At 40.8% G+C, this 26,916-nt stretch overlaps 1 protein-coding gene and 1 long non-coding RNA gene across 15 annotated transcripts in view; one reads left to right on the plus strand and one right to left on the minus strand.

The window, feature by feature from the left end:
- The window catches only part of ZNF827 (zinc finger protein 827), a 122,744-nt gene extending 96,330 nt beyond the window's left edge, over nt 1-26,414 (plus strand). For 9 of the 13 annotated variants that reach the window (XM_080588650.1, XM_080588647.1, XM_080588643.1 and 6 more), the window contains 6 exons: nt 12,854-12,991; nt 14,525-14,696; nt 16,172-16,338; nt 18,946-19,137; nt 19,233-19,410; nt 22,287-26,414. In XM_080588650.1, coding sequence (XP_080444776.1) covers nt 12,854-12,991; nt 14,525-14,696; nt 16,172-16,338; nt 18,946-19,137; nt 19,233-19,410; nt 22,287-23,094 — 1,655 coding nt within the window. In that variant the 3' untranslated portion in view covers nt 23,095-26,414. The other 4 variants (XM_080588646.1, XM_080588645.1, XR_013949868.1 and 1 more) reach the window with 3 other exon arrangements.
- On the minus strand, nt 102-12,847 carry LOC308193724. Of its 2 annotated transcripts, none has more exons than XR_013949876.1 (2): nt 10,383-12,847; nt 102-5,189 (listed from the first exon to the last, which is right to left on the minus strand). It is a non-coding gene; the product is annotated as an uncharacterized lncRNA (long non-coding RNA). The 2 variants fall into 2 exon arrangements; XR_013949877.1 differs by having other exon boundaries at nt 102-9,431.
- Nucleotides 26,415-26,916: the final 502 nt, after the last annotated feature.

Below are 26,916 nucleotides of genomic sequence, written 5' to 3' on the forward strand. Positions count from 1 at the left end.
CCTGTGATGGATTAGCAATTTTTTATTGCCTATGTAGTAGCAGAGGGAGTCCACTTGCACATGAATTGACTTACCTAGTGCACTTTTTCCTCCTTTATCCCTTTATTTTTGGTGTTTATGATCATTGCATTTGCTTACAGTTTTGCTCTGAGTTATGAGCTTTGCCCACCCAGGACATTTGATAACCCCTTCAGTTTCTTGATGATACTAGTGCCTGATCCCTGTTGGCTTCCTGGCAGCGTGGAAAAACATAGAGTGGCACTTGAATCGCTATGCAGGGTTTGCTCCACCAGGCATTTGTTCCTGTTGTTCATTTCCATCTCAGCATTGTTGTGAAATGTGCGTGTTGGAAGCAGTGCTGGAGGTAGATGCTACGCTGCTGTCATCACTGCCTGCAGTACACAGTGTTAGGTACTCACTAACCCTCCCAAAATCTGGTTCATTCGGTCTTCAAAAGCGACCATTTAATTTTATTTCTCTTCTGATACCTGTCTGGGGTGAAATTCAACCAGATACTCTCTTTCTGTGTATGTATATGAATCCATGCAGATACCTGAAGAATAGTGGAGAGAGCCCTCTGACAAATCCAACCGATGTGACAGCCTCATAAATGGTAGGAAAATACTTGTGACAGAGTGGCAAATTGATTTGAGTAGTTCATTTAAGTTCCTGATTCCCAACGTGTATTTTACTTTGATTCTTCACACAAAAAGTACATCTCTTGGGTACACGCTACCTGGTGTACGCTGTCTTTGCACACGTTAAGAGGCTAAGGATTGTCAGCCATCCTGGTTGCTCTCTGAAGTCTGATAGTAGGAGACAGATAACTGGCAAGTTGTAGACAGTGATTCTAGGAAACCGAGATAGTTGAACTGCTGAAGAAGTGGGCTGCGCTTGGCATAGTTCCACAAAGAGAGACAGATTTTCAGAATTTGTTCAACATAATTCAGTGCTAAACTGTGTGACAGTGGTTCTGACTCTTGCTTGTTTTTATCTATAGCATCTTGTCTTCAGGTTCCCCTGATCGTCTGCCTGGGCGCAGCCTTCTTTTGCTGTGTGCCCAGCTGCCTTGACAACCAGCTTGCACTGCAGCCTTTGAGCAGGGGGGTCTGAATTTCTGCTTCTTTCCTTGGAATCTCTTTACCAAGCAAACTTACAGGATTACATTTCCTTTTCAGTTTTTTTCTGGGTCTGCTGCCAAGCATGTTTGCATCTAATGCACGTGTGTTGCAGGTCTGTGGTGCAGTGATAGTGCCCATCTCCTGAGCAGCCATCACACTTCAAAACTAACAAGGCCCCTTTCAAAAGAGAAAGTATTCTTAGGCAGAAGAGACCATTTCAACTCATCAAATCTCCTCTTGCTCAAAAATGCACAGTGCGTTCTTTGGCTAAAATAGGACAACTGAAGTGTGCATCATGTGCAAATGTGTACATGTTCAAATTTTTCTTAACAATCATAATTTATTGGCCATTCCCACAGCAACTAAGGGGACTGTGATCAGATCCTTCTGAGGAACGCATGAAACTCCTGGTGAATTGTCCACTCCCTCTCTAAATACAGCATATGCTAAATAGCTGGGCTTTGCAAGAATTGCTGTGGGCATACAGGGCTACTACTTTTCCTTGTGAAGGCACTGCACTGATTATTTTGCCTGTTATTTACAGGACCTTCAAGATGAAAAGTGTTAATTATAATAGACAAACAGAAATACATTCAGGTCCATGTCTAATGGAAGTCTTTAAAGGCACTTCTATCTGAAAAGTTATGATTTTTTAATGGGCAATTTTTATTATGGGCTGCCTTTATACATGGTATTTTTTTCAGTCTTACACTGCATGATCTTCTCATACAGACAAAAATATTTATTTTCATTTCATTTCATTTCCCTTTGTGTTTGTTCCTCCTAAAGCAGGATCAGCTTCATGGTAAATGGCATAAGAAAGTCATTTTGCTCAGAACAAATACCTTCCGGTTTCATTCGGGATAAACCCATGTTAGACTCCTTTCACTAAATCCAGCAGACCAGAAGCTGTTCATATCACCATCATCAAATCCAAGTCAAAATGGGCAAAGGTAACAGTTTCATTCCACATGGAAAATAAAACTTAGCATTTGGGCTTTCTTTTTACCCTGAGTAGGGCAGGTTTTGCTACCTCTTAACATCTTTGGATGTGGCTTCTCAGTTGTTTGACAGCAAGTGATTTTTTAAAAAGTAAAGTAATTGTAGCCATCAGTATTTCAAAATAAATGTGTAACACAAGTGGAGGTCAAATCTGAGAAGGGCTTACTGAGCAGCTACACTCATCCAAAGCACAGAATGAGAAATGTCAGATTTTGCCTAACTTGTCTTCTGGGAGACTAATTCAGGGCAGCACAAGGTTGTTTAGCTGGTTCTTTGGACCTGTGTTTTGATGCAGGTGACAGAAGGCAACCTGGTGAAGAATGGCCATGAACTGATGAAATGTGATTTTCAGGAAGGGAAAAAGGGAAAACAGCAAACTAACAGCAGTTGGCCTCAGGGAGTACACTTGTTACAAACAGGGAGATCTGTGTGGAAAAAGACCTGACAATGGTTGTTGCCAGGCCATTAACGAAACTTGACCCTTACGTTGAGTGAAGCTTTTGGCGCTGCTTCCCACAACACAGTAAGGAGGAAAACCTAGAGCAGGTGAAACTTTAATCAGGTGGGTGAGGGTAGCTGTCAAACCCCAGGAACCAAGTGGGATTCTGCAAGGGTCTGCGCTTGTTCTCATATTGTTCAGTCCTTTAATTAATGTAGGTGACAGAAGAGAAAATGTGCTTATTAAATGTCCAGGTGACACCACGCTGGGAGGTGCCTTAATCACTTCAGAGGACAGAAGTAGAGTTCAGTCGTGTCTTGAGGAAGTGAAGAAATAGTCTGGAAAACATTGGCTAACTCAGTGAGGACAAAATTCCATGCTTGGGTGAATGGTGAGCGCCACAAAAAGGGGGGAGAGATGAACGGCCAGGCAGTGCAACTGCAGGGAAGAATCTGGATCAGTCTTGGTCAAACACTGTATGTGGAGCTGACAACATACACATTGCAGAAAGGCCAGATATCCCTTTGAGATGTTGGGAATGTTGTCTGTAAGGCACCTGTGGTACTTCTTGCTCTACAGCTGGAGCCCTGAATCCAATTCTGGGCTTTGTAACCCCAAACCAATGTGCACGAGAGCAGTGGTCAGAGGTTGAGAAACCACGAGCCATGCATAAAGGTTGAAAGATTTGTGTTTATTCTGGAGAAGAAAGAGGAGAGACACGATAATGCCATTCAAATATGTAAAATGACAACTTTAGGAGAAAAGGAATAAATCTTGCCTATGTTCATGTGAGTAAAATATAGAATAATGGATTTAAATGACAGCAGAGGAGATTTAAGTTAAACATCAAGTAAAACTTTCTAGCAGTGGGGGGGGATTTTGCACTGGAACAACTGCCGTGCAGGCTGTGTTGCCTCTGTCACTGGAGGATTTTTTTTTTAAATGTTAGACAAGCACCTGTCAGGACTGATAGGTATGCTTTGTGTGTGGTGGGTGCACCTTTGGGCGAAGGAGAGGAAAAAGTGGCTTCCTGAGGTCCCTTCCAGCTCCAATGCTGTGATATAAATTCAGTAGCAAAGCTGTAATGGTGATTAAATAACCTTTTGAAAGAGACTTGATAGATTGGGCTTTTGGCTTATAAATGCTCGGCATGCTGGGTTTTAGACTCTGCATGTTATTCAAACTCATATGAAGTCTCATGTCCTCTTTTGTCTGTCTTAATATCAGAAAATTTTCTAAAACAGACCGAATAGGAAACTTTTCCAAATACAAGCCCAACGTGAAATAGAAAGAGAGGTTTTAAAATGACTTTTCTCGCTCTGCAAAAGGAATAGGAAGACATTATTCTTTCGCATTTCTTTTCAGTTACCTTGGGACTCTCCAGTCCTCACCTGTCTTATTTTGTACAAGGTTGTCTTCTATGATATTTGTCTGCCTAGGAGTAAATTAAATGCAAAATTCATCAGGCTACTGGGACAGCTTAAGAAAAAAAAAAGGCCATTGTTGAAAAAATATCTAAGCAAGAGAAGAGGCTTTTTTCTTCTACAGCCCTATTTCAATCAGGGTACAAAGTTCCCTGCTGTTTCCTGGATGTTTTAGTCGAGTCCTGTTGGGGCCGGGGGCAATGCCGATTACCCTGGTGCCCTGCGGATGCAGCCCGAGCAGAGGCAGATGGGAGCAGTGCAGAAGGAAGGTGGGACACGTGTTTATGGAAGAGAGAGAGGAGAGGTGAATCTCCTCTTAAAGAGGAGTGAGTTAAGGGCTTCAAGGAAATGGCAGATTCGTTACTTATCGCTCAGGAAATTTGCAAGAAAAGCACAAGAATTGTTTTCTTTTACAGCAGCAACCATGTACTGTGAAGGGTGGTACCTCTCCCCCAGCAACTTGCAAGGTGGCTTTTGCTGGATGTTTGCAGTTACTTTCATTTAGTTTTGAATCTTAATTTATTCAGGTCAGGAAGAGGTATTCAGTCTGTGCTTGGGATTGGGTTTTTTTTGCATCCCCTCCACTGATGTTTCTGGTCACCAGCTTACGATTTCCCTCGTAAAGAACTTTTTACTCCTCTAGAAAGAATGCAGGGAGCTGAAAAGAAAAAAGTAATCAAAAGGCCAATTTGTCTTTATTTGTATCTGAATCCTGGATAGAGTACAAGTGTTAGACTCTGCAAAGTGCCCTAAATGTGCTATTACCTCCTCTCTATGGAAGAAAAGCCCCCACTTCAGGTGGACTTGCAAGTAGAAATTGGCATAGTGACAAAAAGAACTTTATACACATACGATAACAGTCCTAAATATGTATGACAGTCACTGAATCGTGTTTAAAAGTGTTTCTTAGAAAGTGTGTCTTAAACAGAATTGTAGGGAAGAAACTCAAAGGGTAGAAACCTATTGGCAATACAGAAATGAATCAACTGTGTTTTAAAAATAACAATAGGAGCAAATTATACCTTCATAAGTTCATTTGTATTCAGTATTGTAGCACCCAAAATAAATGTTACAGTGTAAATGGATGAGATAAATGTGAGGGCCACCTACCTGAGAGTGAATTGGAGGGGGAGCTTATGCAAATTCATCGTGGCACATCTTGCAGCTATCATGGAGAAAGTTTCAGGGAGACGTTGTAGTATTCTATTAAAATAAAGCATAGGACAACAGAGAGCACATTATCAAGTTTTTCTCTGACAATAGATACAGAATTTAACTTTTATTTATAATAGCTATTATTTCTAAACAAGAAAAAAAGTTGTGTTGATCGAGCCTTTTGCTACTCAGGGGACTCATAGCTCTATTGGCTGACAGTGAGCAGATAAGCTTTCAAAAACACATTTTGGGGGAATTTGCTGCTAGTTTCTTTCCCTTTCTTGCAATGTCTCAACTCTGTCTAAGAAATAAACCAGTTTCCATGTGGACCGTATTGCATTATCTCACATATAGTTATGAAACCAAGCTGACTTTCTTCACTGTGATAACTGTGAATGACAGAGGAACTGCTGGAGCCTGTGCAGTGAGCAAGATGGACTCTTCCATGACCACTACTTTCTGGTCAGAAATGTTACAGCTTAAGGCCTTACTTTGCATATGTCAAGAATTTTACATTGTTTTATTCCTTCTTACTGTGTATAGAACAAAGTTAGCAGCAAGAAAACCCTGATTATGCTTTATCCTAAAGCAGTACAGTGCATCATAGAAGCTGGGTGGTGTTGTCCAGTGTTATTCTCAACTTGATGTTGTAGTGTACATTGTTATAAAAATAATGTATTTCAAGAAATGACTGGAAAATTATTGCAGCTTTAGGATTTATTAAAAATCTGCAACTCCAGCCACCTTTCACAGAATTTACAAACAAAGACTGATTTAAGTTTGGAACTGGGAAGGAAATTTCTGTTTTCTTGGTTGTTTCTAAAGTTTCAAGTTTAAAGTGTACAGTAAAAGCAAATCTGACAGCTTGATAATGCAGATGAAGGTTATCCCAAACCTCACTGCTTGGTCAGAAGTTCTCTGTTTGATAAGTGAAGTTGTAAGAGAAGTTGATTTTTAAACAAAGGTGGGAAGTGGACTTGTGTTTTAAAGTCAGTGTATCCCTGCCTTATCTTTGTCATGATATGGGTTCTATTCTTCTCACCCTGCTTGTAACTGCCCGTTTTTGAGCAACGGGCTTAGTCTTAGTGGTGAAGTGCACCATTTTCCAATGTACCTGTGCAGAAGCATCTTTAAAGTTCGTCTTTTGGTTTAACTTTTTTTTTTTCCCCCACAAAAACAAGCATCTTTATCACTTCTCAGTGACCTTTTCAAATGTTGTCGCCTATCATCGTGCATTTGGAATAACTCAATGCATAATATTAATGTTTCTTTTTGTGGTTTATACAAGCTCTTTATTGAAATACTTTCAAGTCTTTTTGCTTGATGGCTTCAGAAAGAGCTACTTAAGCACCATACTTCTAATACATAAAATCATTTGGTTTCTATTTTCTCCCATACCAAGGATTTTAAATTACCATAACATGACTATCTGTTACCACACTCTATAGTAATGTTAGTTAGTTATGAAGAATTTGAGGAAAAAAAAAATAAGAGCCTGTTAACCTAGTTGGTAAAGTTGTTTTATTTAGCAATGAGGTGTCCTGTGCTTCCTCTTTGCAGTTTTTTTTCTGTCATTCAGACAGCTTGTGTGCAGTTTTTCAGGATTAATGAAATAAAAAGTACATGTCCCCCTTGCAAGTGGAATTATGGTTTGTATATTTGGGCAGTAATTTTTTTATTGAGTATTGCTGTAGTTATTAAAATCTCCCAAAATAACTTCTCTTATCTGATGCACGTTGTGACTGGGTACACAGGCTTACATAAGCCCTTCCTTTGTTCATGCTTCAAACTTGGTAGCTTGGCCACAGGGCCCTGCTGCCAGCACTAGACAGCTCCCAGACTGGTGCACGATCACCTCTGGCCAGCCAGAACACAAGCAAGGGGACTTGGGTTTATCTGAACAGATGCCCCTGAATTGGTATTGCAGCACTTACTGCCTTTAATAGCTACAAAAAGTCATTAAAAGAAAGCCCACAAAGGTGTCAGGCAAAACAGCTTGGAATTTCAGCTGAAGCTTTGTTTTTATTTATATACATATTTCTTATTTCTTTTTATTTTTGTGGGGTGCATAGATTTTTGCTTTTATGCCAAAAAGCTGTTGCTTATCACTGGCTAATAGTGGATGAGCCTGCTCACAGTAAAAGATAAATCCCAAAATAAGATGAGACAGGTTGCTGTGATGCTGGCTGAGACAAATGAAGACTGCAGGACCACTAAGGATCACAGATTCCTTAGATAACTAGCAAGACATATCTTACTTAAGAACTACAGTATCTGGAAGGATTCCACCATTTATTTTAACTGACTTACTAGAAATAAGAATTCTGGTGCCACAAATAAAACCTTTGTGAAAGTAAGTTGGGAAGGAAGTAAGATATATAGTATCTGGAGCACTGCAATTTCATACACTCAATATATTTTTGAGCTTGCAAGCCCTTCTCAGGCTTTCAGCAAACAAGCTTCCAGCAAAGCCTTAATTACATATTCCACAAAAGAAGTTCTTGATTTTTAAATACTGTGTGCTTGCCAGAGGTGATAGATGAACGCGTAGGTGGAAGGCTCCAAAGCAGTAAAATGCATCTTTGATGATGTGGACACTGCAGAGAACAGGAAGACATAATAACATAGATGAATGCAGAGGAAGAAAAGAAAAAAAAATCTGTGACCAAATACATGTTTTTAAAGCAGTGTTTGTATGATTGCCTGATCTGAATGCCTTGTTTCTGAATAAATCATTTCTTGAACTTTTAGTTTTTTAGATGCAACAGAATAAAAATAACCTTACAAATGGGACAAGTTCTTGTGACATTCCGATTCAGCTGCATACAGTATATTTACTTCCTGGGTAACAGTGAGGTACTTGAAAGATGATGCTAACAGCAATCCATTTCAGGCTGGTAGGAACCAAAAGTTATCTGGTGACTGTTGAATTGCCTCAGTCTTTCAGAGCAAAGCTGAGGTGTCCTGTCGTGGGACATCTGCACTTCTAGTTGTGTAGGTCCTCTTGCCATGAGGATCTATATGAGGATCACAGAAACCTGGTTACTTTATCCAGCACTGTTTTCTGGTCAGTTTATTCATTTTCTGTTTTTGTGGAGTTTTTTAGATGCTTTTTCCCTTGGGAGCTTCCTTCTACATCTCATATTCTTCACATCAAGTTTTGTCCCTGAGGAGTATGAGGAGGGAGGTATTGCACATTTCATTTTCCCTTTTTTTTGCATCAGCTATTATCTACCTTTTCCCAGTTCATCTCTTGTTCTGCGTTTGGCCATCTCTCCCTCTTAGTGCTCAGCCTCCCCCTGCACGACTGTTCTGCCACCAATTCCTCTAGATGTCTAACTTGTTTTCTTCATCACGTTTCGGTTGCAAGGGGGTTTGATCAAAAACAGTCTCACCACCACTCTTTATTTTCTCCCTTCACAGAATTTCTGTTCACTTCATTTTCAAAATCACTTACTTGATTTCTTCTTGACTGTCTACGTGGTATCAAACTGTCTGAACAACCCGAAGTGTAAATATGATACACGCTCCCAGAAGAATGGAGATGATAAATGTTGACCTTCCTTGTTAGGTCTCATCAGCACCTCTCACTTCTACCTTTTTAAGGAATGATTATTGGAAAGGACAATCTATTTAATTTTTATCTATAGGATTCTCTGGGACTGTAAGGATCTGCCCTTGCGAAATTTGTTGCTTCTGAGGTCTACGGAGTTGTGAAGATGAAACAGAGAAGCAGCTGTTTAAGTGATTTATAGGGTGTCAGAGCAGACAGTAAACCAGCAACGGTTATAAATATGAATTTATCTTCTTTGAAAAATGCTTCATCATATATGTTTTGGTTGTTTTCTTATCTTTATATTTTTCAGTTAAATAGTGGTTTCATTCTTTCAGTTATTGGTATAAAGATATAAAGCTAAGCATTGCAGTGAACCACAGATTGAAATACAATGTAGTATAAAGCACTGTGAAGCAGTAATTGAAAAACACACAAGCTAAGTAAAAGAAAATAAGTAATCAAAGTACCACATATCAGAGCCCAAATCCAGTCTCTTGGGAAGTTTCTTTGTATGTGAGAGCTTCTAGCAGTCACAATGCTGATTTAGTGACTCTAGACAGTTACTTATGTATTCAGGTCACACTTTGTTCTCTTCTTCATTTAGAGCTTCAGCCAGATACGGTATCCTCTCTCAGCATTTGACAGAAGTCAGACTAAGGCTTTTCAGGAGGGGTGGTTAATGCGTTCTTCATAGCGATATTACCAGTTTGAGGTTACAAAAAACGAGTTCACTGCTAAATGTGAAAACCAAAAATACATACATGTTCAAAATTATCACTAACAGCTTAGGAAAGGGGTAGGTAGTAATTATCTCAAGCCACTGGGCTTTGCCTACCAGAAATTATTCTGTTTGAAGGGGCAAGGGGAGGGATGGAGCAACATTTCTGCAGCTGTTGTCTGCCGTATCCTCACCACAGGGAAACTTGAGGTGGGGACAGTCCCAGCTCTTTCTAACCCCATGGGGAATGGTCAGCTTTAATACAGGTACTTGTTATGAAGTCGACTTGGGGTTAGTAGGGAAGTGATGCCAGGTGATGCAGAAGGGCAGGAAAGGTGACCATAAAAATGCGTTTCACTAAATTTCATGAAGTTTTACTTTTATATTAAAAAATAAAATCTAGCTCTTAAAACTTTCATGCAAAACTATTTCAAAATAATTTTATTACTAACCCTTAATATGCTGAGTCTTAAACTTTCTCTTACTTTTTAATGATGTACTAGAGAACTTGGAGGCCTTCCATTTTACTAAGCATACTTTGTTTTAAACTCCACAACCTATGCAGCCTCTTACTTATTTAATAATTTCAGTATTATTTTGTCTTTTTTTTTTTTTTAACATAAATGCTTTGGAATTTGCTGTTGAATGTTTAAAGCAGAAATCTTACATCAGGTCTTTTTTTTTTTTTTTAAGTATGAGAATGTCTTGGTGAAAGATGGATTTCTATGAGACATCTCTCGCAATGGTGACTTATTATTTAATGTTAGTTGGTCTCAGTCCATCTTCCTCCTGGCCACTGAAAGACCCTCTGTGTAAAGTATTCTTAAAACGATACTTTCTTGGTAAATGCTTTGGGATACACAGAGAACGCTGTGCACAAACCAGTGTTAGGATCTTGCTTCACAGAAAAGACCATTCCCTGGCATTAGACACAGAGCCCAAGGACTGAATATGGATGTTGACTCACCCGATTCTTCAGGTCACTGGCCAGGTCAGTTACTGTGTGTGTTTTGGGGAGTTTTCTGGACCACCACGTGGACACAGGGCTTAGGCTGCAGACAGAGTTTTCCAGAGGGTGAGGTGGGTAGAAGTAGGTGGTTTCCCTCGGAGCTGAAAAATCTCCCACGAAGTGCTGAGGCTCCTGCTGCACCAGAGACCAACTCTGGTCTGCCATGAACAAACTAAGAAGCTCGCTGAAAAGAAAAAGCTTTGCTATAGATAGAAGATTCAGTAGAAAGAGAAGAAAGAAGCACTGTAGTTAGGACTCCAGGAATAAATCTTTAAAGTAAACATAAGTACTTTCAAAACACCTACAGTATCCTCTTTTGCATCAATGAAAAATATGCAGCTGCTTTGTGGGGAACTAGCTTTCACCAGCTCGAGATAACCAGAGAGTTGATATTTTTCCGACTTCCTATGAGCTTCCCAGAACTGATAGCTATAAATCTGCCAGAGGGAAGAGGATATTTCTCCTACTTAAGAGATAAAAGAGAGCTGATGATTAATGCTGAAATGAATTGTTAGGAGACTTATTTACTTCTAATTGAGCCTACTTGTTTGGTATGTGTCCCAATTAATTCATTTTTGTTGTGACCATATTGAGGCAACCTGCACCTGTGTGACCTTCTCTTATAATTATTACCATATGCCTTTTTTAAAGCACTGTTTCGATGATGTCCTCAAGAAGCTCTGCTAAAATAACTGTAACGGTAGTACAGAGTCAGATTTTTCCATTGTTTTGAATTCGAGGATGGTAACAAAAAGAATCATTTGTTATTCAAGTTCTTGGAGGTTAAGGGTTATGGTCCCTTAGGGGGGTGGGAGTGAGGGTCTTTTTTAATTTCACAAAATGGCTATTTTGAAGAGGCAGGACTTGTTCCATGACTAGGAATTTTTTAAGAACCAATGTGTTGTTGTTGGATGGTAGTACTCAGAAGTGCCTCATAATTTCTCAGCTGTGCTGAACATTGTACACACACAGGGTCACACGAGAAAGGAACAGGAGCTGAAACAGGGCTGGCAAATACGACCATCCATAAACTTGTTGAGATTGCTATGTGCAATCTCAGCCCTAAATGAGGCATTGTTTTTGTTACTGTTTAAATTAATTACAGTATTTGACAACTATTTGCCTAAATCACAGCAGAGTGAGATGGACACCTATCTGTGAATGAGAGACTCTTCCAGACATGCTAGCCAAATTTGCAGTGGTAGGTAATGCTGCCTGTACACATGGGTGTTTATTCCTCAGTGTTGCACTGGATGAAGATTTTACCGTTTTGTACCAACCTCCAAGGTAGCAGCTTAAGCTCAGTAAGATATTTTTGCGCTCTTGTCCTCAGTTCTCCTTCTGTGTACTTGAAAATACCAGCGAAATGGCTTCCCTCCATCACACGTGCACCAGGGGAATTAGTTCTGGGCAGCAGTGTCACAGGTGGTGTGGGATTAGAGAAGGGTGCTCTGCATGTTGCATCTTTCATCATTCCAGTAGAAGTAGGCGGTCTTTTAGCAAAAATAAGTCCTCATATAGGTCTGAATAGTATCACTACTATCTTCAGTCTCTATTGGTTTCCTGCTCCCTTCTGTCCAGATCAAAACTGGTCATGCTTTTACCTTCCTCCTGAAGCACTGTGTACATTTTTTGTCTTCCTCACTTCCAGTCTTTTTCTCTCTGCATCTTTACAGAGTGACTTTGTGTTTTATGCCGTGTGGAGTTTTTTTTTTGATATATAGCAGACTCTCTGTCCTTGGAACAATTAAAACCACTTCTTTAAAGATAAGTGCTCTCTGTGGGTCTGAGTTTTTCAATGGACAGCCCTCTAAGCTGTTGGGGATTTTGATGCCTGAGGACCGCAGGTACTGGTTAGAGCTTACACCAGATGCCACCCACTCGTTGGCATGCTGGGCTCTCTTCACTTAGCTTTTGTCTGAGCAATCTTCTGCTCTCCTTCAGTGGAAGATGCTCATATTGCAGCAGTTTCTGCATCACTAGAAAAGGATTGGAAGTTTTCCTTCAGCCGTGAGTAATAATCCAGTGTAAAATAAACCACCAGCTCAAACCAGGTCTTCTTCATCCACCAGGCAAAAGTAGGTGATTGAAAAAGCCAAAGGAGGGGTTTCTCCACAAAATCAGAATTGGAGGTTAATGCTTTGCACTGCTCACTTTGACTCTCTCTATTTACATAATCCAGTTTAATTCTATGTCTAGCTCATAAGTGTTCTGCTTTAGAGTATGTATGGAATATGCTGTATGAAAGATTAATTTTCTTTCCACCACTGGGAAAGTTTCCGTTTTACATGAACTTGTGTGCCACATTACACTGCATATACCTGAAGTGCTGTGTTTTATATGATACCTACAGGACTCTGCTGAGTGAAATCTGAGATTCTTTACAGTTATTAAAGTACAACTTTCTGTTTATGTGTTTTTGGGCATAGAAACAGAAAAGCTAGGGTTGGAGGCAGGAAATGGATTGCCGTCTTGGAAATTTAACGACCAGCTCTTCCCCTGTGATGTGTGTGGAAAAGTGTTTGGCCGACAGCAGACGTTGTCCCGACATCTCTCGCTGCACACAGGTAAGCTGATGCTTTATTGTTCTCTGCAGCACTGAGGAAATCCTTGTGTTCATCATGGCCTGGGGAGAAGGTAAGCAGAAGAGTGTATGTGGAAGGAGCTATCCTCAGCTTGTTGCACCTAGAGCACAACCAAGCCCAGAAACAGGCCAGAATGTCATAGCAGTGGTACACAGAGGGTTAACTAACATTTCTTTACAGCCTATTTTAAATTAATTTTTATACAAAATCTGCAAGTTCAAGTTTGTCCAGGTTCCAGTAGACTTGCGTGTAGACCTCAGCTGTTTAATCAAGCCCATTAACACAGTCCTGAAGACACAGCTTTTGTCTGGCCTTTTTTACATTCACCTGACGAGCTTTTTAAACATTACTTAACAACAAAAGATTTGGCCTTGGTGTTTCAGATGTGGTGAAACTGAAAGGATTTAGTATCTGTCACTCACCTTTGCTCTCATCGTTCACTTCTTCTAAGAGGAACACGGGCTGTTCTACCCCATATCAGCTTTCTTAAATCCGATCAGCTTCAAATCAACTGAGACTAGCAGAGTTTTGATATGGAAGATGCACCTCGTCAGCCTGCTGAGGTGCACTGCACAAATTAAGACTTGAATGCAAGAATTTCTGATGCGGTGCTGAAAAATATTGTTGGCATAACACCAGTATGTATCGTGTCATTTAGTATAGCCATGCTGAAAAGGTTCAGATGCTCTTGCTCCTTGGCTTTATGGGGTTTTCTTAATCCAAAGCTTCTCCATTGAATTTGTTCCCCTAACACTTGTAGTATTATATTTCAAATATAGAGCAGCAGCTCTTCAAAGGGAAAGGTTGTAAAAGCTGATGTAATGTTTGGTTGTTTTATTAATCAGCTCTTCAGAAAATGAAGCCTGGCATGCACAAAAAGATTGCTGCCAGGATTTAGAAATGCTTAATTTAAAATAATTTTTATTTTAACAGTTGTGAAGCAGCATAACTTGTGTTTAATTTCTTTAATTGCTCTTTGAGTGGTTTTTTGGTTAGCTTGTGTTCAGAATTGGCCTGATGATGCAGCATTCCCTTTTCTCCCCACTCTCAGATTTTAATACAAAACCATCAACCATCAGCTCTCTGCAGGTGATCACATGGGCAACCTCAAGAATAACTGGGCCCAAAAATCAAATAAAAGATGCTAGGTAAAGGAAGTAGGTGTAGCTTATTGACCTGTTTCTGTACTGGCTCTGCTGCAGCTCTCAGAGCAGCCGTTACCCCACTTTTCCAGTTTATGAGGTTTTATATTATCTGACTACAAATGGTAGAACATGTTAAAAACAAAAACAAACAAACAAAAAAAAACCACCCTAGCCCTAAACTACCTCTGAGTGAGTTCTTTTTTCTGAGTAATTGCTGTGAACTCCTATAACTTTGCGAAGTGCCAGGCTTCCAAAGTACCTCATTCAGGAAGTTGCTCAGAGAGACTCCAAAGAATGCATATTTGGAAGCTTTGAAAATAGCTTGCTTCAATATGAAATATACATTGAAGGCTTTCTGTTTCTTTCTCAGAAGAGAGAAAATACAAATGCCACTTGTGCCCCTATGCTGCTAAGTGCCGTGCTAATCTGAACCAACACCTGACCGTCCATTCTGTGAAGCTGGTGAGTACAGATACTGAGGACATTGTCAGCGCTGTCACTTCTGAAGGCAGTGATGGAAAGAAGCACCCTTATTATTACAGGTGAGGACCCAGATGAGGGCTGTGCACCAGACACTGGAATCTGAATGTCTTAGCTTCCTGCTAAGGTGGTGTTACAGGGCCACCCTTCTGGCATCGCAGGGTGGAACTGCTCTCAAAGTATTTGCCTTGCCCGTATTTGACTTTGGGCTAAGCAGCAAAACCCATGTGGCTGCCTCATGCTGTTTGACTTGGATAGCAATAAGGAAGGAATGACATTTTTGGTGTGTGTTTTGTTGTTGTTTTTTTAATGGCTGTGTGAGGCAGATGGGCTCCAAGAAGCCTCTTTAACTTTTCATTTAAGTTTTGTGCTTCAAAATACCCCATTGTTTACACAGATTCATGGCAAATGTAAAGTGCTATGCTTCCAGTTGTGTCTGTTAGCTCCGTTGTTTTCAGCCAAATCTATGAAATCAAAGAATAAAGTTTTACAATAATTATAATGACTACATACACATTTTCCTCCTTTGCTAGAGGTATATACGTTCTGTGACCAGCATGATGAAAGAAGATCTTTAGGAGAATTTACCTGGAAACTTGGAAGGAATTGCCCAGATAAAATGGCTGTTTGGGCATTCTCCTTGTATGCGCTGTTGCGTGTTCTGCAAACCATGATATGTACCCTAGTGGCCAAGCAGACTACAAAATCACTCTTACTTTCAGTCAAAATGCCAAGAGCAGATTTAATTATAAAACCATAGAAGTAAGAAATAAATAAGACCTCCTGGATTAGATTATCTAGTCCTTTCCCCTGGGAAGGCAAAATAGTGCCCTAGAGTATACGCCTTTTTAATGTTTTTGGCTTGTTTTAAATGTTAATGGCCTAATCAAAACAAGAGGAGGACTCTGCACAGAAAGTTAAATTAAAGGGTCCCTTCCGTTGCCTCTCAATATCACTCTTTTTATGCACTGGCTGTGAAATCTGTCTCCTTGCTAATTATTTGTATAGCTGATGACTGCTGTTTTCCAGTCAAGCATAAGAAATGTTTGAACCCATTTTTACTTGCTTACACTGAAACTGCCAGGCAGTTTTGCACAAGATCCCAGTTTGGCACGGGAACCATTCCAGGGCTTGAAAATAACTCCTGGAGTGTGCAGCAAGCTCTCCGTTTGTCAGTGTATCAGCCATACTAAACATCTTGGCAAGGCTGCAATGCCTCTTATTGCCCAAAGGAATCGGCTAGGTGATGCGCAGCATCTGGAATCTGTAGTTTTTAATTAACTTTATGATTATTTAGCATCATTATAGCATGTACAGGATTGTTGCATTGTGCCTGCCCTTAATCACGTTGGCATGGCCATCAGTTCAAAGGCAGTTCAGCAGACAAAAGAATTTTCCAGTGAACATTCAACAGTGAAGAAGAAAATAAATCAGTGCAGTGAGTTTTTTCTTACAAAAATGAAGGGAAGGGCAATATGCTTCTGTTTGTGCTTTATTTTTTAATCCTTCTTACTCTTGAATTCCCTTCTGCCTGCAGCTGTCATGTGTGTGGGTTTGAGACAGAGATGAACGTCCAGTTTGTCAGTCATATGTCCCTCCACGTGGATAAAGAGCAGTGGATGTTCTCGATCTGCTGCACCGCATGCGATTTTGTCACCATGGAAGAGGCAGATATGAAGGCTCATGTCAACAGCAAGCACACAGGTGATGATCCCCCTCTCCCAGCTGCAGTGATCTCTTCCCTGCTTTTTAGGTGCAACCTTCACACTTCCCATTAGCACACTTTTTACTTTCACTGAAATGCTTGCTAATTAAGGCCTGATCTCTCAAAGCTGAAGTGAATTGGACTCTAGCCAGGCAAATAGTCTGGTACTGCAGATCGGTTTTCAAGCTTAGGGGAATAAATGAAGGACTACTTAGTCTTCCTTCCTCACATCCCCCAAATCCCCTCCCCGGTTGAAGCCAGCATACATTGTTTGTGTTTTTTTGACTGGTTTACTATTTCATCAAAATCCTGGTTTGACTTCAGAGGTGATAAGGTGACTTTGAGTGCTAATTATGCATACCTGGCTGTAAGTTTGTAACACACAAAATATTGAGCTTTGGTCTTCAGTTTGTTCACCTCCACAGTCCGTCAGTTTGGAATATCATGTTGATGCCTAGCCAACACTGTGATTCAGCAGTGCCTTAAATGCAACTCTGTATTGAATACCAGACCAAGTCACATACCAGACCAAGTCTCTTTGGTCCTGTTCACTTAATAGCCAAAGATAAGAGCAACAGCAGTTTTCAAACAAGCTCCACATGCGTAGTCCAGCTAATGAAGTCTGGCATAATTTAGGGAGAAGAAAATTAGAATGCTTTTAATTAATTTCTCTTATAACGCCAGGCAGAAGGACTTTGCTATCACAAGCTACAAATAATTGTGTTGACAATACTGAAGCTGAATTGCATCCTGCACAATTTTCCCATTGCTAAATTGCTCCTCCTTTTATCCTCCAGGGATAAAAGTGGGAAAATAGGAATATGGAGAAGGAGAAAGGAGAGAAGAATGCAGCTGTTTGTGCTTACAAATACATAAGTTAAATGTCCCTACAGAAATACAAACTACTGGAAAGCCCTCATGGGATTTTGTGCCAGCACAGCTCTCAGTACTACAACATTGCTCCCATCTCCCTGCTATCTGAGGTGTTTGTGTTCCCTTACAACTCTGTCTTCACCCAAACTTTTAACCTATATGTATTTCACATGTAGGAAGTCAAGGCAAATGGAGAAATGCCATCCACATGAAAAGCTTGCATCAGAGCTAAAAACTGAGCTGTACTCAATCGCATCTTTCTCTCTTGGCTAAAACTAAAAATTTGGAGCTGCTGCTTGTCTTTTAAAGCCTCTCTTTTAATTATTTGTTCCTCAATCACCCTGTCAAAATGAGCCGTTCAGCAGGCAATTCAGCCAAGGGCTTACACATAAGGCAAATATGGAGGCAAAAAAATAGAATGGATTTTGTGGGTCACTTGACTCCAGCCCCTTACACTGTAAGGTTACCAAGTCATAAAAGATCTGTTCATAAGGGTCTTGGCGAATGTCTTCAAGCAAGTAGAATTGTTGCAGACCAACTATTCCAACAGACAGGCAGCTGACGATTTTCTGGCATTAAAGATTAGGTACCTTTTTAAATTTTCCAGCATGTGTCTTACTGATAATCAGAATACACATACTTTGTTCTTGTGCCAGAGCTGTCTTCAGTCTGAAACAGCAGTCCACCTCTTGCCCTTCCACCTTTCTTCGTCCCTCCCACTGTATTTATTCCTTCGTATATTCCTGGAGAACAACTTAATCCCATCTAAACGTTCGTAGAGCCTTTTCTTACATGAAATACTCTTTTCTTACTGTACCAATCCCTCACTGTGTCTGTTCTTGTTACAATCCCTGCTCTTGACATACACAATCACAGCCATACGTGGTGTATTAGTTGAAATGAAATAAGTAATGGTGGTAGTGTAAAACAGCAGCAGCTACTGGGAATAACTCAGACAATAACATTCTGTGATCATATTTACCTTCCTTGGAGGCTCTACCATGCTGATAGCTCATATTCATCCCATGTTCTGCTCAAATTCTTCTTTTATTTTCCTTGACTGTTTCCAACTTAAGCACTCCTCATTTGTAGCAAAAATTCTTGTTACTGGCCCTTCAGGTCATAGCCTTGTACTCTGTACTATTAAATTTCATTCCATTTCTATTACTCTGGTCCCCAAGGTCAGTGAATCTTTCTGTATGATATCCCAGTCATCCTCCCTATTGACAGCTTGGGTCATCAGATTTCATTAGTGCATTCCTACATTTTTATCTCAGACTTACTTAAAGGTGCCGCTCATGAGTTGAAAGCTAGGCACACACTGCTCTTTGCAGACGCCTCTATCAGGGGACTTTATCCCATAGATAAAAGCAGACTTTGCCAACATTTCATATTAACACAGCTCTGAATAAACCAACTCATGGATGGGAGCTAATCATTTGCCCATCCAACTTTTTTGACGTGCAGCAGAATACGATGGACAAGGGCTTATGCCATTGCAGACAGAATACATTCTAGGATAAACAGAAATATACTACTGTAAACACTTATAAAATGGAAGGAGGTGAAATTATGATGCTTCCTTAACCAACCAGTTGATTTTAGACTTGTTTAGAAGCAAGTCTGAATTAACTTTAAATATAAATAAGATTTTTTCTGAAATTTAAAACTGGATCGCTGAGTTTTCATCTAATCTGCTGTACTAGTTATTGCTCTTTATTCCTGTTTTTCAGCTGAAGAGAGGAAGACACACAGTGAATCTAACAGTCCATCTTCATCTTCGCTGTCAGCGCTCAGTGACTCTGCCAACAGCAAAGAAGATGCAGATGTAACTCCAAAAAATAAAGGTTCAAACAATCTGCTAGTCATTTCTGTAGTGCCTGGTACTCAGACCTCACTGAATACTGAAGAGAAGTCAGAGAAAGGTAATACCCTGTTAAACAAACACAAGCTGTCACCTTCTGTGCAGTGAATCCAGCCACCATATGAGGAATACATTTTTCTCTTTTTCATTCTTCAGGCTTTGAATGCGTTTTCTGTAACTTTGTCTGCAAAACAAAAAATATGTTTGAGCGCCATCTGCAAATCCACCTGATCACACGGATGTTTGAGTGTGATGTGTGCCACAAGTTCATGAAGACACCTGAGCAATTATTGGAGCACAAGAAATGCCACACTGTCCCCACCGGTGGGCTCAAGTAAGGAAAGCAAGTACACAAACTTTTACTGTGTTAAGCATCTTTAATACTGTGGGGATAGAACAAAAGGAAGTCAACTAGAAAGGATTAGCTAAATGTCTGGGAATCCAGATTTGGGGCTTCCTTTGTTTAGATAATATAAGCCCAGTCCTTTACAGTTGCTTTAACATTGGCTTGCATCGTTATAGTAGATAGCTAGTAGTAGATCTAGTGTCCACTGGTTTTAGAGCTGTAACAAAGCATGGCCTTTTCCCATTTCAAGTCAAATAGGAGACAGTATGAGTCCTAAGATTATGAGGTAGTACTGGACAGAGGTGCTGCGAAACTAAGAGGGTTTTTTTTGAAGGAATCGGAGCAAAGGAGAGCTCACAGCGCATTCTCTGTTCTGCACCTGGCTTAAAGAAACTAAATCCTGTATGATCTGTGCAGCTAAGTCTGAAGTCAGCTTCTCAAAATCAGATCTCTGAGTAGCTTTATAACCCTTGTAGATGCTAATGCAAAGTCAGTCCAGCAACTAACAATTTTGATGCTCACTGCTTTGGTTTGCATGCCACAGAATAATCTCTATTGTATAAATTAAGAAGTAACAAATGACACACTCTTTTAAGAAAAAAAGCCCTTTGTCTTTGGCTAGGGTGCTGCCCTTTAAGGTCTTTTGGTGCAGAGCAGTTTGTAGCGAGTGAGTGTGCCCTGATGTCAAAGTTGGACCCCTGAGGGAAGGAGTGACTGCTGGGGCCATATGCTTGCTCTCTGCGCACAGTCAGTGTGACATTATGCAAGATGTATGCCCCTGGTCTCTGTTCCAGCTGCTGCAGGAAAAAGAGGCTGGAACCACTTCAAGGCCAGCTAGGGTTCAGCACAGGACTCCCTGCTTGTGTTGCTCTGGCTAAGCAAACCAGTGTTTTTGGTGCACTGTAACTGTCAGGTGACTGGTGCACCGCGTTTAGTGTTACCGTGAGTAGCTCTATCAGTTTGCACTGCAGTTTGTGAAACTGGTTCTGTTTGCCAGGCAGCGTCTGGTCTCCAGCTCAGTAGTTCCATGAATTGGGATCTGTGATCACTTGAGATGTGATGACTGAATCTGGGAAGAAGACCAGATTGAGAAACAAGTAGCGTGCCAGAACGACGGGATGTCTGTCTTGGATGTACAGACCAGTTGTCTAATGCACTTTGGGTTTAAGCTGCACAGAATCTGTTCTATTTACCAAGGAAAAACCATGACCTATGACTCAGACCTTCCTGACAGAATGGGCTTCTCAGTCTACATAAGTTATTCCTGCCCAGCTCAAGTAATAATGAGGTACCTTGAAAGCTGCACCTAAGAAAAAGCTCTGATTTTTTTTTTTTCTTAAGGCATCCAGAAGAGCCTGAAGAGATCTAAGTAAATTGTATTTTTGTGTCTCCTGTTTGCTGTGGGGGAAGAGAAAATAACATGATTCCTCCAGCTCCAGATCAAAATCTGAGATTCTGATCCAGAGAGCACCCAGCCCAGGAGAGGTATGTGTGTATAGACAGCTGAGTTCTCTGTTGCAATAGAGCTAATTGCTTTAGCAGCCTCAGTGCCAGGCTCCCTCTCTGGATCAGAGTACTTGATGTTGCATCAGGAAAAATGTCTGGATGTTCTACTATCTGTTTGTCCTCCTGTATTGTTCACTGTGCTCAAGAGTCTCTCGATTATTAGCTAGATAAAATTAAACCTGTATGTGCAACCAGTTGTAGCAAGGGAAAACAAACATGGAGCAAGAGGATCTCTGCTTAGAACTTATCTTAAACGATAGAGCACAAGTGGCAGACCTGCTAAATGGTGAATGCATACCAGCGGGAGATGGAGGCATCTGTAAGACAGCACCCTGGTCCATGAGCTCTATCTTTTTATCTAGGCTTGCTCTTCTAGCTCACGAGCTAGACCTAGAAGGCAGTACGCTTTGTTTAATGTAGCAGAGATTTCTGGCAGGTAGCTGTCTTCACCAGCTTCCTCTTAACAACATCAAGCAGAAGCTGGTGTGCTTTGGTTTCGCTGGTGTCCAGGCTTGTTCAGCTCAGGCTTACTTCCAAGCTTTCAAGGCTCCAGCCTTCTCAGCCCTTCCTGGTCCAGGAACCAGGGGTGAGGCCCTTTGCCATGTCCACCCCGGTCCGGACGCTTTCTGCTGTGAGTAAGCAGAGCCCACATCCTGTTCCCCCACAGGAACAATTCCTGCTGTGGCAGAGGCAGCTGTAGGCAAGCTCTGCCAAGCACACACACCCTTTGAGCGTGGACTAGCTCATCTCCCAGCACTGGGAATCTCTACAAATCATCCAGCAGACCAACTTTCAGCTGTTTCTAGCCGAATACCCAGCTAGCTTATTGTTCAAGGTCACATAAAAGGAATTTTCTAGGCTTTTGCTGTACATGTGGTATTACAAGTTTATTCCATCTTTACTTAAACAGCTGCTTTCATATTCGTCTGTAAGCATTCATTTTTTAAACCAGTTCTGAAAGGAAAAAATGGCAAAAGTGACTTTGTGCAAACACTAATATCATTACACAAAGTACCTGTGAGCCTGTCACCCACTCTGCACAACCTGGCCTGCTTTGCAGAACCTGCCCCACTGAGGTAAGCCGGTAAGATTAAGGGATGCTCCTTCAGAGTGAATAGGTGCTTTCCAAGGAACGAGCGAGCTCTGCCACCATTAGTGGGCAAAGCTACTCTAAGTAGAGGCATGTCAAGATCCACTAAATATTCTAAACAGACTGTACAGGGAGGGCTAAGTGCCTTTTTTTTCTGCTTTAGTAAGTCAGAGAGGGGCTGAATGACGGGGTTAACCCAGGAATGCAGGTCTTCCAGCTGAGTGACTCCTCTTTTCTCTCTCCATGCCCTTCCGTGTTGTGTTGCCAGGTGCCCGTTCTGCATCTACTCCACTAACCGCCCCGCAGCGATGGAGTGCCACCTGAAGACTCACTACAAGATGGAGTACAAGTGTCGGATCTGCCAGACAGTGAAAGCAAATCAGCTAGAGCTGGAGATGCACATCCGAGAACACCGGCTTGGCAACCATTACAAGTGCGACCAGTGTGGCTACCTGTCCAAGACAGCCAACAAGCTGATCGAACACGTGCGTGTCCACACTGGCGAGCGCCCTTTTCACTGTGACCAGTGCAGCTACAGCTGCAAACGCAAAGACAATCTCAACTTGCACAAGAAATTGAAGCATGCTCCACGCCAGACTTTCAGCTGCGATGAGTGCCTGTTCAAGACTACCCACCCTTTTGTCTTCAGCCGCCATGTGAAGAAGCACCAGATCGGGGACTGCTCCGAAGAGGAGAAGAAGGGCCAGTATTCAGCCTCCAAGGAAGCCAGTCCACTCCTACCAGTGAACAGCTCCAGAAACCTCCTGTCACCCCTCTCAGTTATGTCTGCCTCCCAGGCTCTGCAGACAGTGGCTCTGTCGGCTGCACACAGCAGTGGGGCAGAGCCAAACCTGGCGGTGAAAGCCTTGGCCATCAACGGCACTTCCCTGTGCTTTGATAAATACTGGAACTCAGAGTTTGCCCACCTTATTCCTTTAACAATGTTTTTCCCCAAAAACCACTACGATCTCACATTCCATCCACCCAGACCTCAGACTGCACCAGGAGGTGCCTCTTCACCTAAACACTCCTTCCTTGCCTATCTTGGACTAACAGAAAGGGCAGAAACTGTCTGAGGGCAGTTCCATTCTGTACCAAAAATACCCCGACAAACCCAGCAGGTATACATACATTGCTGCAAACCATAGACCGAAGAGGTAACGAACACTTGTACTATACCATTAGTAAGGTTTAGAAAATGGCTTTGTGTATACTTATTGCATTGACATGAAAGCTGCTTTATTAAATCTTCAAGAGGTGACCTACTGCATACTTCTACCTTCAGAGGCATGTTCCCAGTACTCTTATCTAAGAAACTATTTTGTCTTGTTAAGCTGAAAACGAGTGTCCTTAATGGCAATCAGCACTTGTAAGATTACATATTGATGCATTTTATTTTTGGTCTTCGTGTGCGTGTGGGTGTGTGAAAGAGAGTCTGTCTGTAGCGTGCCATGACACTGCTTTTGCACATCCCTTGTCTTGGCTTATTTAATTATTATTTTTCCCCTTTGAACACACTTGCTCCTTCCCTGCACTCTGCCCCCCTGAACTGTAGAGTTGTGGCAGGAGTAACTCTTGGTTCAGGGTGGCCTGGTGTATGATTTCAGTGCTGCTTGCAGCTTCCTTTAGTTGTTTGCTGCCTTGTATTGAGTTGTCAAGGTCTGAGGATTTTGGGTAGAGCTGATGAGGAAGAAATGGCTTTCAGCACGGCAGGGTGAGAGTATGACGATGGAAGTGTGTGTGTGTGTGTGTGTATACACGCACATGCATATGCAGTGTGTGCAGTCTACACACCCACACAGCAGGCCCAATTCTCAGCTGTTACGCAGGTGTAACAAACACCTGAGCCTGGGCCATAGCATACATCTTTTGTTTTAAAAGGGCATATAAATATTATGTATAGATATATATATGCTGTATTATGCAGTGGTTACCTTTTAGTTTGCAGGAACAACTTGTACAACTAGAAATCTATGGTGGAAAAAAATCCAGCAAAGGGGATTTTTACAAAGGGTATGGATAAATTCTGGGTATAAATACTCAGACTAAAAAAAAAAGGCAGATTTGCACAGTGCTTTAGTCTTGCACTAGTTTGTTTCTCACTTGCAAAAAAAAAAAAAAAGAAAAAAATTCTGTGGGGTGAAGGTAATATGACTGTATATTTGAAAAGGTACCAGTAACTTCTTTGAAATATCAAGCTATAAAAAAGATACTGTTTGAACCATACAGTTCTCTTTTATACCCTCACTATTTCAATTGTACTTGCAGATTCTATGGTCCTATCAATACCCTCTATGTTATTAGTAATACTTTATTCCTTTTTGTTAATGGCTGATAGAGTGTACACTGCTAGGAAGCTAACTTTATACTTATTTAATGCTCTTACTTTGTGGTCATTAAAATGACATGTTATATGTAGCACTTTATTGCAGGAAGAAGCAAATGTGGATTGGTTGTATAACCTTTGTTAATCTCAAAATGACAACAGCGATCTTAAAGAAGAAAAGCTGACTGTTAATTGATTTGTTTCATAGACAACTTAATATCCAGGAAGAAAGATCAGAATTAAAAATATTCTGCATTAAAATTGGAAGTATGAAATATGAAGCATTTCAAAATTATCACATGACTTACAGGAATGCTTTCTTACTGGATTATCATTTTCCATGGTGTCTCTTGGAATTGGATCTCGCTGTCTTTCACCACGTATTGGAGATGTCTGACCTAGCTTTTTTCAGTCCCCCCTCTCCCTCCCTTGGCCAAGCCATTGTAAGAGAGGTGCTGAGACGCATCTGATGTGCTACCCACCCTCATGCTGTCCTGAAGCAGCTTCTTCTACAGGTTGTTGTGGGATGGAGAGATCCTGACAGACCAGTTGGAGCCAGCCCCTTGTCTGTGACAGCACTAAAGCAGTGCCCCAGTTCAGGAAGGCATTTCTGGTCCACAAAGGCTCTGAGCCATACGCGCAAGTAGAAGCATAATCTCAATCTTCATTACTTCTTAAGTGAAGCATGTGTAGAAATACTTTTTGATGCAAAATTTGCATCATTTAATCTGTGATCAAGATTCCTACGTTTGTTTTGCACTGGGATGGCCAAACATTCTCCACTGTCATGACCAAACTCTTCCTGTTCAGGGAGTACATCCTGATCTGTGCACTCCTGTTTAACATCCTGGAAGCTATCTACAAGGGGGAGACATCCAAAACAGTAGCCAGTTATTGTTTGGAATTATTAATTGAAGGGCAGAGAAGTCCCACCATTTTGTTTACATTCCAGCAGACAGTTTTGGTTCTAACGAGCATGTGGCAGTTCTGTCTGTCTACGCAGTAAAGAAAAGCCATCTGTTCCAAAGCACGTATAAACCTTAGAAAACAATGCAAGTAACTCAGGGCCCTGTTTGCCATGCTTTACTCCATCAGAACTCCTGGTAACCCCCCTGGGAGTACAGACAAAATAGAAAGTGCTGTATTAGTAAATACACAAAGGGAAAAAAAAAAAGTATCTCAACAGCATGAAATATGCAATCTGCATCCGGAAACTATACCAGTTCTATACAATACACTCAACGCATCTATCTCTGACCCCACCATAGCAGAGGAAACACTTCCAACTCAGAAAGCTTATTTTTCAAACCAACAGGTAAAGTACAGCCGTCTAGGAGGAGGAAGTATAAATACTACTAGGCTACTTTCTGTAACTCAAACTGCAATGTAATTAGGGCTGGAACTTCCAAGAAGGAGCTGTCAGCATACAAACGCCATGTGTTCATCGATGGTCCACTGTAGCAGTATCTGACATAGTAATGTTTAATGTACCTGGGAAATTTGTTTAGCACTTTGGAAAGGATAAATTCATTCTTTCTGGTAAGTTATAGAAGTTTTCTCTGTAAGGAAAAGTGTGTTAGGAGGTTTTTATTTTTTTAAGAAAAAAGAAAAACAGTATTTATCAGAGCTCATGCATATTAAAATAATTGGTTTGCAGTTTCAAGACTAAAAAAAGGAATGTTCTCCAGAGATACCCCTTCCTACTATAAAGACCAACAGTTCTGATAAATTCCCCCCCACCATGAAGCTAATTTCATACTGGTTTATCCCTATGCATTCTTTAATGAAAGGTAGTGTGTTTTTCCATTGAGTAATTCAGTTAAAGTTCTCAGTACTTTTTTCTTTCTTCTGTCTTTTTTTTTAACTTGTTGTATTATGTTCAGATATCCTTCTGTCAAGGTTTGTGTACATTAATAAAAATTTGTATTGTATAAAGCTTTTTGCATTATAAGGCTGTACAGGGTCATTTTGACAGTAACTGGTATATTCCTTTGCATCTTATGTTGCATTGCCAATTTCTAGTGTATCCAGTTTGGAAGTACAATATACTCTAATTAAAAAGGTTGGCTATACCCTTAGTTTCTTTTTGCTTTTCCTTCCTGTCTTGTTATAGACCACCTTGAGTAGATTTTAGGCTTGATTTAAGGGGTGGGGGGTGGGGGGGAAGAATGGAGGCATATTCTCCAACAAGACAAGATGATACACGGAAAAGAGGTAAGATGTTAGCAACAATTTAAATCAGACAGGAAAGCTCTGGTTAAGCAAAGATGTTATTGGCCACATTGAACACAAAAAGATACTTAACATGTTAAGAAAAAGAGTTTATAAACACTAACCAAAGAAAAAAAAAATCTGGGTATGCATTAGACAAAAATTATCCATTAATATAAGTTAATGTTAACATTCAATAAATTTAATTGTCTTTTGCCCTCAGCTGGGACAGTGTTAAGGTCTAATCAACTGAAAAGATTTTATTTTTCTACTGGGAGAGGGATGTTAATTTCCAGGCCTTCTATCAGTACCTGGTAGAGAATGCAGTGCTGTTAATGCTCATGTGCTGAATCCACCGGTC

Source organism: Anser brachyrhynchus, assembly GCF_964034855.1.
Source record: "Anser brachyrhynchus genome assembly, chromosome: 4".
Lineage (NCBI taxonomy): Eukaryota > Metazoa > Chordata > Aves > Anseriformes > Anatidae > Anser > Anser brachyrhynchus.